The sequence below is a fragment of the Corylus avellana genome, chromosome ca1 (assembly GCF_901000735.1).
Source record: "Corylus avellana chromosome ca1, CavTom2PMs-1.0".
NCBI classification, from domain to species: domain Eukaryota; kingdom Viridiplantae; phylum Streptophyta; class Magnoliopsida; order Fagales; family Betulaceae; genus Corylus; species Corylus avellana.
The window spans coordinates 49583547-49597599 of record NC_081541.1 but is presented as its reverse complement, the minus strand read 5'-3'; the positions used below and the strand labels follow the sequence as shown (position 1 = coordinate 49597599).

Sequence of the window (14053 nt, the reverse complement as noted above, 5' to 3'; positions counted from 1 at the left end):
CACATTTTTTAACGGAATTTGACTCCAATGACTAAATTATTTTTTTGGAATATCTCATAAACTTTTGATTTTATTTTCATATGACATGAAGCGATTTCCAATTTAGGCCAACTACATTGTGAAATTATATCACAAACGACTATTAGTTTGAGGGGGTTTTTTATATTTTTTCCTAAAAAGAACTATTACATCTCTTTGTTGTTGTTTCTATCAATATATGATTTATTGCAATTTGAGAAAATTTACAACTACATAATTTATTTATTTATTATTGAAAGATCCATTAAGAACCAATACATGTTTATAGATAGGGATATTAAAAAAAATAAAAATAAAAATGTCTATTGCCAATTGGCAATGATACAAAAAATCAAATTTTCTTTTTAAAAAAAGCAATCCAAACTATTTGTGACAATTGATGCAACACTCATCAACAATGACCATAAATGTCTCCATTGATAAGAACATAATCAACGACGACTACATATGGTATTCGTCGCTAGCGTAAAACTTATGAGTGGCAACTTTTCTCGTCGTTGATAAGAACATATTTGTCGTTTCTAATACGTTATTATCAAGGACAACATGTCGGTTCAGATGCTTGGGTTATTATCAAGGACAACATGTCGTCTCTGTTAACTTTTCTTAATGGAGCAACTTTCTTGTAGTAGTGCCTACACCTTTTTGTATCCATGTTTATTATTTCATATAGTTCCACAGCATACACAAGTCATTAGTTTGTAAGGATAATGGACGCAATGGGCTCGCGAGAGAAGAGGCTTCAGTGGGTTTGAGTAGGCCTTAAGGGATCCCCAACAAATGGCATCACCCGGTGACCAATCACAACAAAATTTATTTCGGGAAAGCCAATCTCTTGTGTAATCCGTCCATGTTTTAAACTACTAACTACATTATTGGTTCTTCTCATTGCCATCACTTCACAGAAGGGAAAAAAAAAAAAACCATTTTACCATTTTACCCTTATAAGAGCATTCACAACAGATTTCTTATAAGAAAGTCTATTCCTTAAGTTTAGGGAATATGTTCAAAAAAATAGCAAAAAACGTCCCACAGCAAACTCCTTAATGAACCCTAACCATTATGATTGTTACAGTGGAACCACTATTGCAATCCTTATGATTATTAAAAAAAAAAAATTAAAAAAAAAAAAAAAAAAAAAAGGGATTCTCTCTCCTCTCTTCTCTCATGAGTCATGTCTTACAATTCTCTCTCATCTCTCCTCTCATATATATAATATAATAAATAAATAAATATTTTAATGATATAAGGAATGATTAATTTCCCCACTTGTATAAACATTAAATAAATTGAGAATGTAGGAGCTAATAACAAGAGATGAAGAAAGAGATGGAAAATACTAAAACTAAAAGAAAGTTTTCAATGAAATAATCAGTAGGTTGCATGCTCTACATGTGGTTATATAATTACAAAAGTACTATAATATTATTTCTTTAGATAAACAATAACCAAGAATATATTAGTATTTTCAGTCTTTGTTGTGTCTTGCTTTGCAGTATTCAAGATATATTTCATGAGGATTATTCCAAGATTTGTTTTAGAAGATATTGTTATTAATATTATTGCAGCAAACCCATCATTGAAAAACTCCTCCCGATGGTTCTTTAATTTCAAAGAAGATATTTTGCAGCGGCATTGTCAACATTAATTTGCTTAGACCATAATCTAGACATCATTAGAAATGGGAAAAGTGAAAGGAAAAGATAAGAGAATTTGTAAAGCATGATCCCCCCACTAATTGTCTTCTTTTTAGGTATCATTAATGCTTAAAGTGTATATATATATATATATATATATATATATTCAAAGTGTAAATGCTTCTAAAGGCAACACAAGTTCAAAAATCTTCCATAAGAAAAAGGATTGGAAGGCCAGGGGACAAAGTTTCAACAGCTTGAGCTTTTGCAGTCTTTAGGAAAAGAAAGCAGGACCCTTGTCTATAAAGGCACCAACTTTTTAAAGCTCTTCTGTTACAAGTGAATTTTACATGAAAATAAGCAAATTCTTGGATCTTCAACTCCTAATGATCGGTGTATAATTGAACTACCTAAATCTGCACATTTCTTTCTTTCTTTCTTTTTATTTCACCCTATTTGTGTAGATACAAGAATTGAACTCCCATGTTTTGTGTGTGATGGTTAACCTCTTTCTTTCTTTCGAGTTAGGTGATGAAGGTTATCTTTTTGTATCTTAATGGCGCACTTGACACAAAGCATCAGAGCTCAGAGCAATCAGATCATGAATATTCATTCGATTTAGTGATTAATTTGAACCATAAGATGCTTATAAGGTAGATCCAACAATTAGACTTATTGGACTGTTAGTAAAATCAACTATAGATCAAATTTAATCTGATGGTTGAGATTAAGTGACCGTTACTAACAATTATAATCTAGCGGTTATGATTAAATAACCGTTAATATTAATTTAATCTAACAGTTAAGATTATGTATCTGTTGAGATGTGATGGCTAGATTTTAATGATTGTTAAAATAAAAGTTTATTACTGTTAGAATAGCAATTTATTACTGTTAATTTAAAAAAAAAAAAAAATTAAGTGTCTGTTAGTCAACATACATAAATACTATTCTTTCTATAAATAGTCCACAACTTGGTTTTTTATGATGCTTGGTATGTAATGCATGAGTGTAGATGGGGGGGTACCCATACATGACTTCAAATGGTGTAGTTTTAGTAGAGAAATCGGGGATGATCCCCAATGACACACCATAGATAGCCTTCTAGGGTTTTGTTAACTACCTCAATATGGCCATCAAATTGGGGTGATATGCAGAAGTAAAATTTAATTGGACCCCCTGAGCTTTTAAAAAGCACTTGCCATAATCTACTGGTAAATGTCAGGTCCTTGTCTGTGACAATGTTTTCTAGCGCATATATACCATGCAATTTCATAACATGTTGGATGAATAAGTGTGTTATCTTCTCTACTATGTATGGATGTGTAATTGCTATGTAATGAGCTCCTCGGCCTACTTGACTACTGGGGCTGATCAACTTTGTAGGGCCTGAGAATCGCTTAAAGGCCCATGCACCAAAGGTATCCAACACCATCAAACTTCACTCAATCATCCTTCCTAACAAGGCATTAGCCACCTTGTTCTTTGCCAGCTTAATTTGTACTCCACAATGTAATCATATCCAAGCAACTTGGAAATCCATTTCTATTAAGATGGAGTTCCAAATTTTTTTCTCCAAAAAGATACTTCAAACTCTATTGGTCACTCTTAATTCTAAAAGACTGTCCCAAGAAGTAAGGCCTCCATTTTTGCACAGCCATCACAATGCCACCAACTCCTTCTCCTTCAATGCTTTACTAAGGAAAGCAATGGGCTTCCCTTCTTTCATCAATATTGCCTCAATTTTAATTCTTGAGGCATCACATTCAATGGTGAAGCCCTTGGAAAAGTCAAGTAAGCTCAAAATAGAAGGTTGCATCACAGCCATGCACCTTCAATCGTTCAAATGCTTCGTTCCACCCAAAAGAATCTTTCTTCAACAGAGCTGTCACAGGGGATGCAATGCTTCCATAACCCTTTATGAACTTCCTGTATTAACCTGTTTAGCCCAAGAAACCCCTCAAAGACATTAGGGTTGTGTACCTTGGCCATTTCACCATGGCCTCAATCTTCTTAGGGTCAACCTTAACCTTTTCTCCTGAAACTATATGGCCCAAATACCCCACATCTTCAGTAGCAAATCTACACTTAAGACTCCTTTGCAAATAATTGATCCTAAGAATATAATTAGTAAAAAAAGTAAAAATATAATTCAAGCAAAAACATAAAACTACGACATAGTTTCTACATCGGGAGAGTAACAATGCGGCAATGAGTATTAATACTCAATTCAAGACTAGAGGCATGTCTAATGAAGTCCCATACTCTTCTGAGCCAATGCATCACAATTGCATTATAGGTTAAATTGTGTTATCGAAATACTTGCATATAAGATATTAAGTATGAAGCACAAAATCCCTAACTATTCTCCTAAAATTGCCGCCACAATATAGCTCGCTTTATACAATAACTATTTAATTGAAATAGGAGATGCATAAAGACAGTGTTTGAACTCAAAACTTTTATTCAGATAACATGTTAAATCACAACTTATTTCAAACGTTTAAGCTGATAAGAAATTATGAATTTAATCACTTAATTAATATTCTAATATGTAATGTTTAAACAAATCCCTACATGCAGCAAAAGGAATACCATTTTGGCAAATCTCTCTTCAAGCATATAGAACTTAAGTAAGTTTGTCTTAACCTGCATATTTAGTTACCTAGCACCAAACCACATGCACAATGAACTGGACAACGATTAACCAGCAGACATTCCTCAGCAAGAAACAAATGCCAGGACCGAAACGCACAAGCAGGAGCAGAACATAATCCACCATTGGTTTCAAAAGTAAGTTTAAATAGATGGATCCTTCCCAAACCTCATCATTGCATGAGTTGCCAGCATTGAACCCCTGCGAGTCATTTCTACAATTCGGCCAATGAGTGGCAGCTTTACTGTCTCCCTATTCAAAAGAGGCTTCTTGTTCCACCTACGTTAACATATCATCCAGAATTTCATATAAAAGTCGGGCCAATATGAATCTTGTGAATAACATTATTGAAAGAGTATCAAAGATAATAGTTCTGACTTGTACAGAGAATTTATACCAAACATATTCCTTTCCAGACTCCACAACCCAAAAATGAAGTTCTTCCATAATATTCTGATATGTATTCATAAGCATTTATGCTACTGTTTAAGTTAAGTTGTTTAACATTTTAAAATCAGTTCTTTTCAAAATTTAAAAAAAAATAGCAAGTGGAATGCATACATGCTCAAACAAACCAACTTCATGGGTAGGAAAACTTCCATACATCTTAATGTCAAATCATAAAACTTTCTTCTAATTTCTATTTGGAAAAATTAGAATTCGATGATTTCATATATAGTTTGGTAGAAAATTGCACTCTGTGTGTTCCATACCACAGCCAATAAAACTTATAAAAAAATAAAAAATAAATAAACACAATAGGCTTACAAACAAATTTTACAAAAAAAATCTAATCTTTTACAAAATGATGTGGCACAATATGATTGGGTTTGTCGAAAGTTGAATTTATCTCTTTTCCAATCATATTGTAAAAGTTTTTTTGTAAAATTTATTTGTAAGCCTAGCATTCCTCTTAAAAAAAATTTTCCCATGCAACTCCCAGATGCTGAAAGTTTTAAGCTTTGAAACACATAGCAAATGCACTCCTCTTATGTCTAAACTTTGAAAATAGAAAAATACCCTAATTGGTGCCTTCATTCACTGTAACCAATTCCCAGAGTTCAACAAATATTTTTGAACCATATGTTATATCCTCTATTTGCAGTAAAGTGATCATATCTTCTAAATTTACAAAGCGCAAACAAAGTAAGGCTTGACAGAAAGATGTCAGCCATAGCTAAGAACTATCAGGAGGGGGTGCAGAATGGTTAACGAAATCCTCCTAAGCTTTCACAGTTTTAGAGAAAAGTCATTAAAAGAGGATATATTTTTGAAAAAAGTTAGCAAAGAGAATAACCAGGAAATTATTGCTTGTAAAGAAGGTGCTTTTCAAAATACAGCTAATGTGTAAGAGTTATATGAAATCAAGAAATACTAATGACTGAATGGAACACATTAACAATGAAAAAATTTAGTACATACCAATCTTCATGGCGAACAACTTTCCCATCCACCACGTACAACTTGATGAGTGATATCATGTCTATGTTTTTACCTAAGAACTTGTAGAATTGCTTGTTGTCAATTAATATCTGGAGTTGAACACATGGATTTAAATGTCAATATAAAGAATCAACCCAAACAGAAAACTTTTAACCTAGAAAAAATAATTAAATTTGATGAGAGTAGCAAATGAAATTTCTAACCTCTTGCTTTCCAGGAGAAATTAAATTTTCTTCAACAGTATATTCCACAATTCTTGATTCGCTAAAGATCTAGAAATCATGGGGAAGAATAGCCAAGTCACTCAAAAAAATCAGACAGTACCGAAGAATAAACGACTTAAAACCAGATAAGATTCAAGTCAAAGCTGGTAAACTTTAAAGAAGAGTAACGATATTAAAATTCTCTCAAAAACAAGTTGGTTAAGAATTTGAGTAAGACAAGTTTGTTCTCCAGGTTTAGGGAAAACAACTTTGTCTGTCAATTTAATAATTTTCCTTTGTCCAAATACTATTCAACGAAGAACCTATAGGCTTGAGATACACTCCACATTCATCTTATACAACAATTTATTTGAATAGTAGTACTCTCTCACACATATATACAAGCACTGGGGTCTCATGTCAGCTATAATTGTTCCTGCACTCTTTATCTACTTAATAGGCATGCTCACAGGGCAGGCAGCTACTTCCAAGTTTGGCCATGAGAAGGGAGTCCAGAGCAAAATAACAGTATTGGTATTCAATTTCATAATTCTTTATTATAGTTTTTCCCTCAGGAAAAATCTCTGAAATTATAAGAAAACTTTCACAAAATTGAATGTGCCCATTAAGTTTAAAATATAGTCCTCAAATACATGATGCTTGATAAGAAACATAACAACAATCAACAAAGCAAGAAAAAAACAAAACCTTGGAAAGTGAGTAGAATGCTGATTTTATCTGCTTCACCCTGACCAATCAATAATAGAAATTATGTAAGACAGATTGAAGTAATCATAGATACCAAGAAAACAAATGTGGCTATTTTAATAGGAATAAGATGATTTCAGATGAATCGATTGAAATACATCAAAAAATGACTAAAAATAGAGACAAAATTCATCACAATTTGCTTGTACCTGAAAATATTTATCCCCAAAACATGAAAGAGAATTAAGAAGTCTAATTTGTTTCAATTATAGGAGTAGAATGGCATACGTAAGTACCCCAATCCATTAGTACAGATCATATTCTTTTCAAAGTGAAATAACCTAGTATGTGAAAGAGTGGAAAAGTTCTTTCACTGTTGTGGGCCGGATAAGAAGCATTCATATGTCAATACATGTATCAAATTTTCCAAGCAAATAAAATGGAAAGCACTTTTTTGAAAATAAGAATTGAAACAATATCGAGAAAATTCCTAGTGAAACATCTTTAACACTTCCTGCAGAGACAGTTGAGTATGAAACTAAGGATTAAAATTTTACCAACAAGTAGCTTATTCAACCAATTAGTAATATGATCTCCAACAAGAAATGACTCAAAGTTTCACCTATTATTTGATGCATTATAATAAAGTACATAAATTGTGTACTACCACCTCCAACATAAAACAGAACATTAATTTGGCCCATACAGTAGGATATGATATGTTGCCAGAAGCAGTGGTTGCATTTATGATCGACACAATGGCATAAAGCTGAAAATCAGAAGAAGGTGTTTTGAAAACCTATGAGAAACTGTAAATTTTTCTTAGAGCAAATTGTGTTCCCATCATAACTAAATTTCCTTCAAATATTACTTAATTGCTTTCATAATACCTATTTCTCAAAATAAGAGACAAAAGGAAGAGGAAAAAAAAAATCCTTTTCATAGCAGTAAGCACTACCTGCATCCCTCATTTTAATTAAAGTTTTAATGTTTGGGAATATTAAGTGCTGCAAATAGTGTCCAAAAAAGAAAATACAATATGGTTGTGACCACAACACAAGGCTTTAAGAAAACTGATATAACAATTATGTCCCCATAAATTATAGTGGAAAGCAGTTCAAAATGCCATTTTCCCAGAACTAAACCAGAGATACTTCCTGAAGTCTCTAACAAAATGACATGCTGTTCCATCTGAAAGCAGAAAAAAGATGGAACATGCGACCAGACCAATTAAAATGAACACTCCAAAGACGCACGTTCATTTTTAAATCTGCAGAGACTATCCATTCAATTGCAGATATTTGACGTATAATGATTGAGCCTATATTTCTCTTCAGTATAATCTAAATAAAACCAATACCCACCCATTAGCACACATAAGCGGATCCTCGAAAGAAGCATCTGGAGCATATATTTCAAAGTCACGAGGTGTTGCACAAGATCCATATCTGAAACAATCAATTAGAAACTTCTGGTGAAAACTTTGAAACAATAAGTGATGGGTTTTGAAGCAAATAAGAATTACTTATCAATAGAAAACAATGGGACATGGAATCCATATAATGGAAACAACTTGACGTTTGAAGTTAACTATTCATTTATCCTTCTATACCCATTAGATTTCCATGATTGCATTGAACACATTGACATGTTAACAACATTTCATGCAAATTAAAATCGCAATGCAGTGCCTTCTATGTGTAGGCTTGCAAGCCCAAGCAGGTAACTAGCACCATCAAACCTGCCTTACCTGAATCAACAACAAAGCGACTCCATTACTTAATTGTAGCCACAACTTGACAACCACTTTTTCTTAAACCAATACAATAATTACAACACAGGAATCTTGTGTTCGTTCACTTCACATGAGTTGCTCCACCAAGAAAGTGATGTAGGATGACATTTACCTATATTTTCGATAAAAATGAAAATAAGAAAAATGTCAAAAATAATATTAGAGTAACGTCGTTTGATCAGAACTTTACCCATTCTCAAAAATTGGAACTACAAAAGAAAAGATTTGTCACGATTCCAGTTGATTGTTAATTATATTTTATTTTCTATTTTAGATTAAGATTTTATTTGTAGAAGATTTTATTTAATTAAGACTTTATTTCATTTCCTTACTAGGATTATATTTAAATTAATTATTTTCTTTCTTTATTAGGATTAGGTTTACCATTACTACTAAGATTAGGTTTACTTTCTCTACAAGTATTTCTCTTCTATATATATGTTAGTTTGTAATGTAAAACACAGACTCAATTGAATTATTATCAAGTTAGAGAATTTCTAACACTCCGCGGAGTTTATCTTTCCTTTAAGCATGCAGGCTTGTTTTATACAACAATCAAAAGGCTTAAAAGAAAGATAAACTACGTAAAGTGTTAAAAAAATTCTGACTTAATAATAATTCAATTGAGTCTCTGTTTTACAATCCAAACTAACACATATATAGAAGAGAAATACTTGTGGAGAAACTAAACATAATCCTAGTAATAGTAGTAAACCTAATCCTAATAAGCAAATGAAATAATTAAAGTAAATCTAATCCTAGTAAGGAAAGGAAATAAAGTCCTAATTAAATAAAATCTTCTACAAATAAAATCCTCATATAAAATAGAAAATCAAATATAACTGACAATCAGCTAGAATCATGACAAATCTTTCCTTTTGTACTTCCATTGTCTGAGAACAGATAACATTCTAATTAAACACGTTGCTCCAATATTATTTTTGACATTTTTCTTATTTTCGTTTTCACCAAAAATATGGATAAATGTTGTCCTACATCAGAAAGCAAGCGAGAACTAGGAGAAAGAGAGTAGAAGCAAAAGGAATTTTGTATACTTGAATGTTATCTTTTAACCTAATTACAATCTAACTCTCCCTAAGGTATAACCTAATCACAGCTTACCTCTTTAGTATTAATTTTCTCATCCAAACTAACAGCACATGCACATTCACTAGTGGAAAACCATGTGACTTAATAAACCAATAAAAGTGAAACCATTTCATCATTTATTTAACACATCTATTGCCACTATCTTTTACTCCTTTTTCATAATTTTACAAAGGAATAAAACAGCAATATAACATTTTAACTAAGCACATGATACTCGAAAACAGAGAAAAAGAAACGCACGCGCAGAAAGAGAGAGATTGGTCAAGAACAGGAGGTATAATAATTTGTAAATAAAGGAGACTCAAGGAGAGCCATTGTTGCCCAAATGAAGCAAAGCATGCAAAGAATAAAACAGGGTCCTAAAGAACGTGTGAATTCAATGAGAAAAGAGACCAAAAATTATTTGCACAAAGATAACAAAACGAAAATAACCAATTGGTTTCAAATTAGCAAAGCCACTTTCTTATGGTGGAGAAAAACTTGAATGCAAACATAAAAAGCTTGAGACTTCTCTGTCACGTTTCATCATATACTTAACAGATGCACTTTTCCACTAGTTGGGATTTTTTTAAAAAAATGTCATCGTTTCAATTTAATTCAAAATTAAGAAAGATTAACTGACACTCTGAAAAGTTAAAGAGATTAATTACAGTTAAGATAGAGTACAAGAAGAAAACATGTAATTTATCCTTCTTTCTTAAAATATCTTGTTTTCCGATATATCCTGCAAAGAAACAATTAATTATTAATTTATTGGGAAAGAAACTCACAGGTGCAGAATATGAGGAATGATATCATCAGAAATGCGTTTTCTTGCGCTATCCTCGCATGACTCCTTGTAATGGGCTTCCCTCATCTGATCCCTTTTGTCTTCAGAACCCCTCAACGCATATGAAAAGTCAGAGCCATATTTACAAGCAAAAAAACAGCAACTTTCACAAGAAAGAAAGAAACCCAGAAAGCGATCGAAGTGGAAATGGTTAGTCTGAAGAAAAGCGAGAGTTACTCCTACCTTGAGAGTCCTTTTTCTCCATGGCGGATTCCGAGAATTTGTTAGCAGCCAAACAGGACCCAACGTGATTGTGAGAACAGAGAGAGTGTGAGGCAGAAGAAAAAGCAACGGCCAACCGAAGAGGAGACCTCATGGCCTCATGGCGCGCAACGTGGCGATTGCCGCTCCATTTGCATTTTATATAGGCCGGCGGTTGTTGTCGCTTAGTCAGTTGAACTCTTCTTTTTTCATTAATTTTGTTCTATCAATTTGTAAATTGGATAATCATTTTACTCCCCTTTTTTTTTTTTTTTTTTGTGAGTCATGAGATAGAATAAAAAAAAAAAAAAAAAAATACACAAAGCAGGGTCGGCTGAAGTCTTAGGCAGGCGATGTTTACCAAAAACGCAGGTCTCTGCAAAGTCGTAAGACCATGTATAGGGGCTGACACCTGCCTAGTGCCAAAAGATCAAGGAAGTTGGTGACCTGATGACAAGGGAGCCAGCGACCGAAGCCCCGGTGAATGGCGGCCGTAACTATAATGGTTCTAAGGTAGCGAAATTCCTTATCGAGTAATTAAGTTCCGACCTGCAAAAAAGGCATAATGATCTGGGTACTGTTTCGAAGAGAGACTCTGTGAAATAGACATGTTTGTGAAGCTAAAGCCCCCAATTTAATAAGGCCCCTAATTAAAAAATATTAATAAATGTTTTCCATAAAAAAAATATTTAATGCCTTAATTAAAGTCAATATTCTTTAATTAAGACCCCAAATTATGGTAAATAAATAATTATGAAATGCATTAATATCATTTGATTCTCTTAAATTTTTCAACATTTCATTCCGGAAACAAGTACTACAATAATTGATAGCATTAAATAAACAAATAAAATAAAATATTAATATCAAAGTCATTCTTAAACAAAATTCTCATACGGCATGTATAGATATTTTGGGCATAGTAAAAAGCCGCCAAAGATTTTCATCATAATTTATAATGTCACCTAATCAGCAAAAATTTATGATCTCGATATAGGTTGCTTTTGTCCACAAAATATGAATTTATGATTGGATTCCAACCTTAAAAAAAATTAAATGTTAAAGATAAATATTTTATCCAATTACAAATTCATATTTATACGTTTCTATTTTTTCTCTCTATTTTTCTATTCAAGTCTTATTCAAATTTGAATTCTTCTTTTCTTCTCCAATTTTATTATTTTCTAACAACTAATTGTTCAAGTCCTTAAAAAATCATTTCATAAAAAATGAGATGTTAGAAAAAATCGAATATAAAACTTTAATAAGTAATTTTGCATTTCCAAAAGCGAGAATAATTGTTTTTAAATAAAAATATAATATTAAATTAAATATTATTTAAGTAATATTTAAATTTAAAGAAAAATGCCTCACTTAAATTTTTTGCCTTAGGCCCCAAAATGTATCGAGCCGGCCATTACATACACAAAGTGAGAAATTATGGTATCACTCTTTGCTGTTGTTGATGCACAAGCCAACAATGACCTCATGACCACTCACTAAGGATGAGCATGCAAAGAGGAGGAAAAGCGGGTCGGAGATAGTCACCGGCGGTGGCCGGTGAGTTTGCTCTCGAGCCCAAATAAGTAAAATGTCATTGAAGAGAAATAGTCTAATAGAGATTAAGTGTAAAGCTACCTCGATAAATCATTTGATGTGCTGCTTTCACGGTGAAAAACACCTAAGAAACGCTTAAGTGAGAGAACTTGCATGGGTGGTGAAAGAAAGGGTACCAAGAAGAAGAAAAAACAAGATAAAGAAATTGTGGCAAAGAAGCTTGTATTACGAAATATGTAAACTATATAATAGAATGATCTATTTATAGTTGAATGAGGCTAATGAAAGAAAGGAAATTCACTAATTGCATAATCAAGAAATAATACCTAAAATATTTACCATAGCTAATATGGTAGTGAATTAAGAATATTACCATAATGTGCTGAAAATGTTGGGAAAATATTCCGGCACAAATATGATAATATTGTAACAATGGTAATATACTAACAAATATTAATATTTTTAATTTCAATTATGGGCTTACTAAGTAATTGAAAATCTTCAAATCAATCCTTCGGATAGCTTTCTATCTAAAAACTTACAGCGGTTATGTCATATAACCAGGTTATTTACCATCATAGGCACCAACACCATGCCACTTGTGTAGTGACACGTCATTGAAAAAAAAAGAAAGTAATTCTTATTGAAAAATTATTGGTGTCAGTAATTTTCTCATATTTTTCTAATATTTTCCTACGAATTTAATAGATCAACCATTAGATTTGTGGGGTCTACCATTAACTTATTTGGAGTCCACATAAGTCCACAAATCTAATGGCTATTTGTATGATAAGATGGAAAAAAATATGAGAAAAATATTATCACTAATCATTTCTCTTATTTTTATGTGTTTTTTAGACATAAAAAAATATATAAATTAAAAAAAAAAAAAAAAAAAAAAGAAAGAAAGAAAAAGAGAAATGCTACGTGCCAATATTTTTCTCATCTCATCTTGAATTATGTACTTATTATATTATTGGTCTCATTCAACTATAAAATATGTCATTTTATTGTACAATTTATATCAAGTGAATGAAAGATGTAGCTAATAAAAGGCTTTAAAGTGTGGATGTAGGCTATAGGCCGAATTACCTTAATATGTTTATTTCTTTCTTGCTTTTTCTCTCTATATTTTTATATACTTAAACATTGTATCAAAACCTTAGGTAACAATTTTTCTAAACTCAATTTTTCCTCAACCATTTTTATTCATTTGCTCATTTTGCAATGGCTGAAACATCTCCTATAGCGATTTCTTTCATTTGAAAGCAATAATTCACATAGGCCACTCAATGATCCTCATTATGTTCATCAATCAGATAGTCCAACAATGGTGCTTGTTGCAACTCTTATGTCCGGAAATAATTATCTCACTTGGATTCGTACTATCACTATGGCTTTATGTGCCAAAAACAAATTGGGTTTTGTGGATAGCATTTTGATGAAGCCAATTGCACCTAATGATCTTCCTCAATGATAAAGATGCAATGATCTTGTCTGTTCATGGATTATCAATTTTGTTACATGTGACATTTGTAGCAGTATTTTATATGTCGGCCAAACAATTGCCAATGTTCAAGTCCTGGCCATAATCGTCGTTGTCGACCAAAGAAGCCGATGTTCATGTTCTGGCCATAGTAGCCAATGCTGGTCAGAGTTGCTGAAGTTCAAGTTTCGGTCATAACAACTGATGTTCTAATATAGGCCATAGTAGCCATTTTTTTCTTCAGCCCCTTTGATGTTCAAGACCAAACCTCAAAGTATGTGATCTATCGTTGGGTTTGTGGGGGCGCATTGAGACATCTAAAGACAACGTACAATAGTTGTTTTGAATTAGATTAATGTATTATTTACTCTCATAATTCCCATATGTTA

At 32.2% G+C, this 14053-nt stretch overlaps 1 protein-coding gene across 1 annotated transcript; it reads right to left on the bottom strand.

The window, feature by feature from the left end:
• Positions 1 to 4115: 4115 nt before the first annotated feature.
• LOC132189109 (uncharacterized) lies at positions 4116 to 10767 on the bottom strand. Its single transcript, XM_059603641.1, has 7 exons — positions 10604 to 10767; positions 10362 to 10461; positions 8051 to 8134; positions 6687 to 6726; positions 5979 to 6047; positions 5755 to 5864; positions 4116 to 4611 (listed from the first exon to the last, which is right to left on the bottom strand). Exons 1-7 carry the CDS (start codon positions 10734 to 10736, stop codon positions 4476 to 4478), a joined length of 672 nt encoding a protein of 223 aa, XP_059459624.1. The 5' UTR covers positions 10737 to 10767; the 3' UTR covers positions 4116 to 4475.
• Positions 10768 to 14053: the final 3286 nt, after the last annotated feature.

What these genes read in the sequence shown, in the direction of transcription:
- LOC132189109 (XM_059603641.1), bottom strand. Translation starts at nt 10,736, where the DNA reads ATGAGGTCTCCTCTTCGGTTGGCCGTTGCTTTTTCTTCTGCCTCACAC. An exon ending in GGAGAAAAAGGACTCTCAAG is followed by an intron (nt 10,462 to 10,603) that starts GTAGGAGTAACT and finishes GGGGTTCTGAAG; the next exon opens with ACAAAAGGGATCAGATGAGG. An exon ending in GTTGTTCGCCATGAAGATTG is followed by an intron (nt 4,612 to 5,754) that starts GTATGTACTAAA and finishes ATGTTAACGTAG; the next exon opens with GTGGAACAAGAAGCCTCTTT.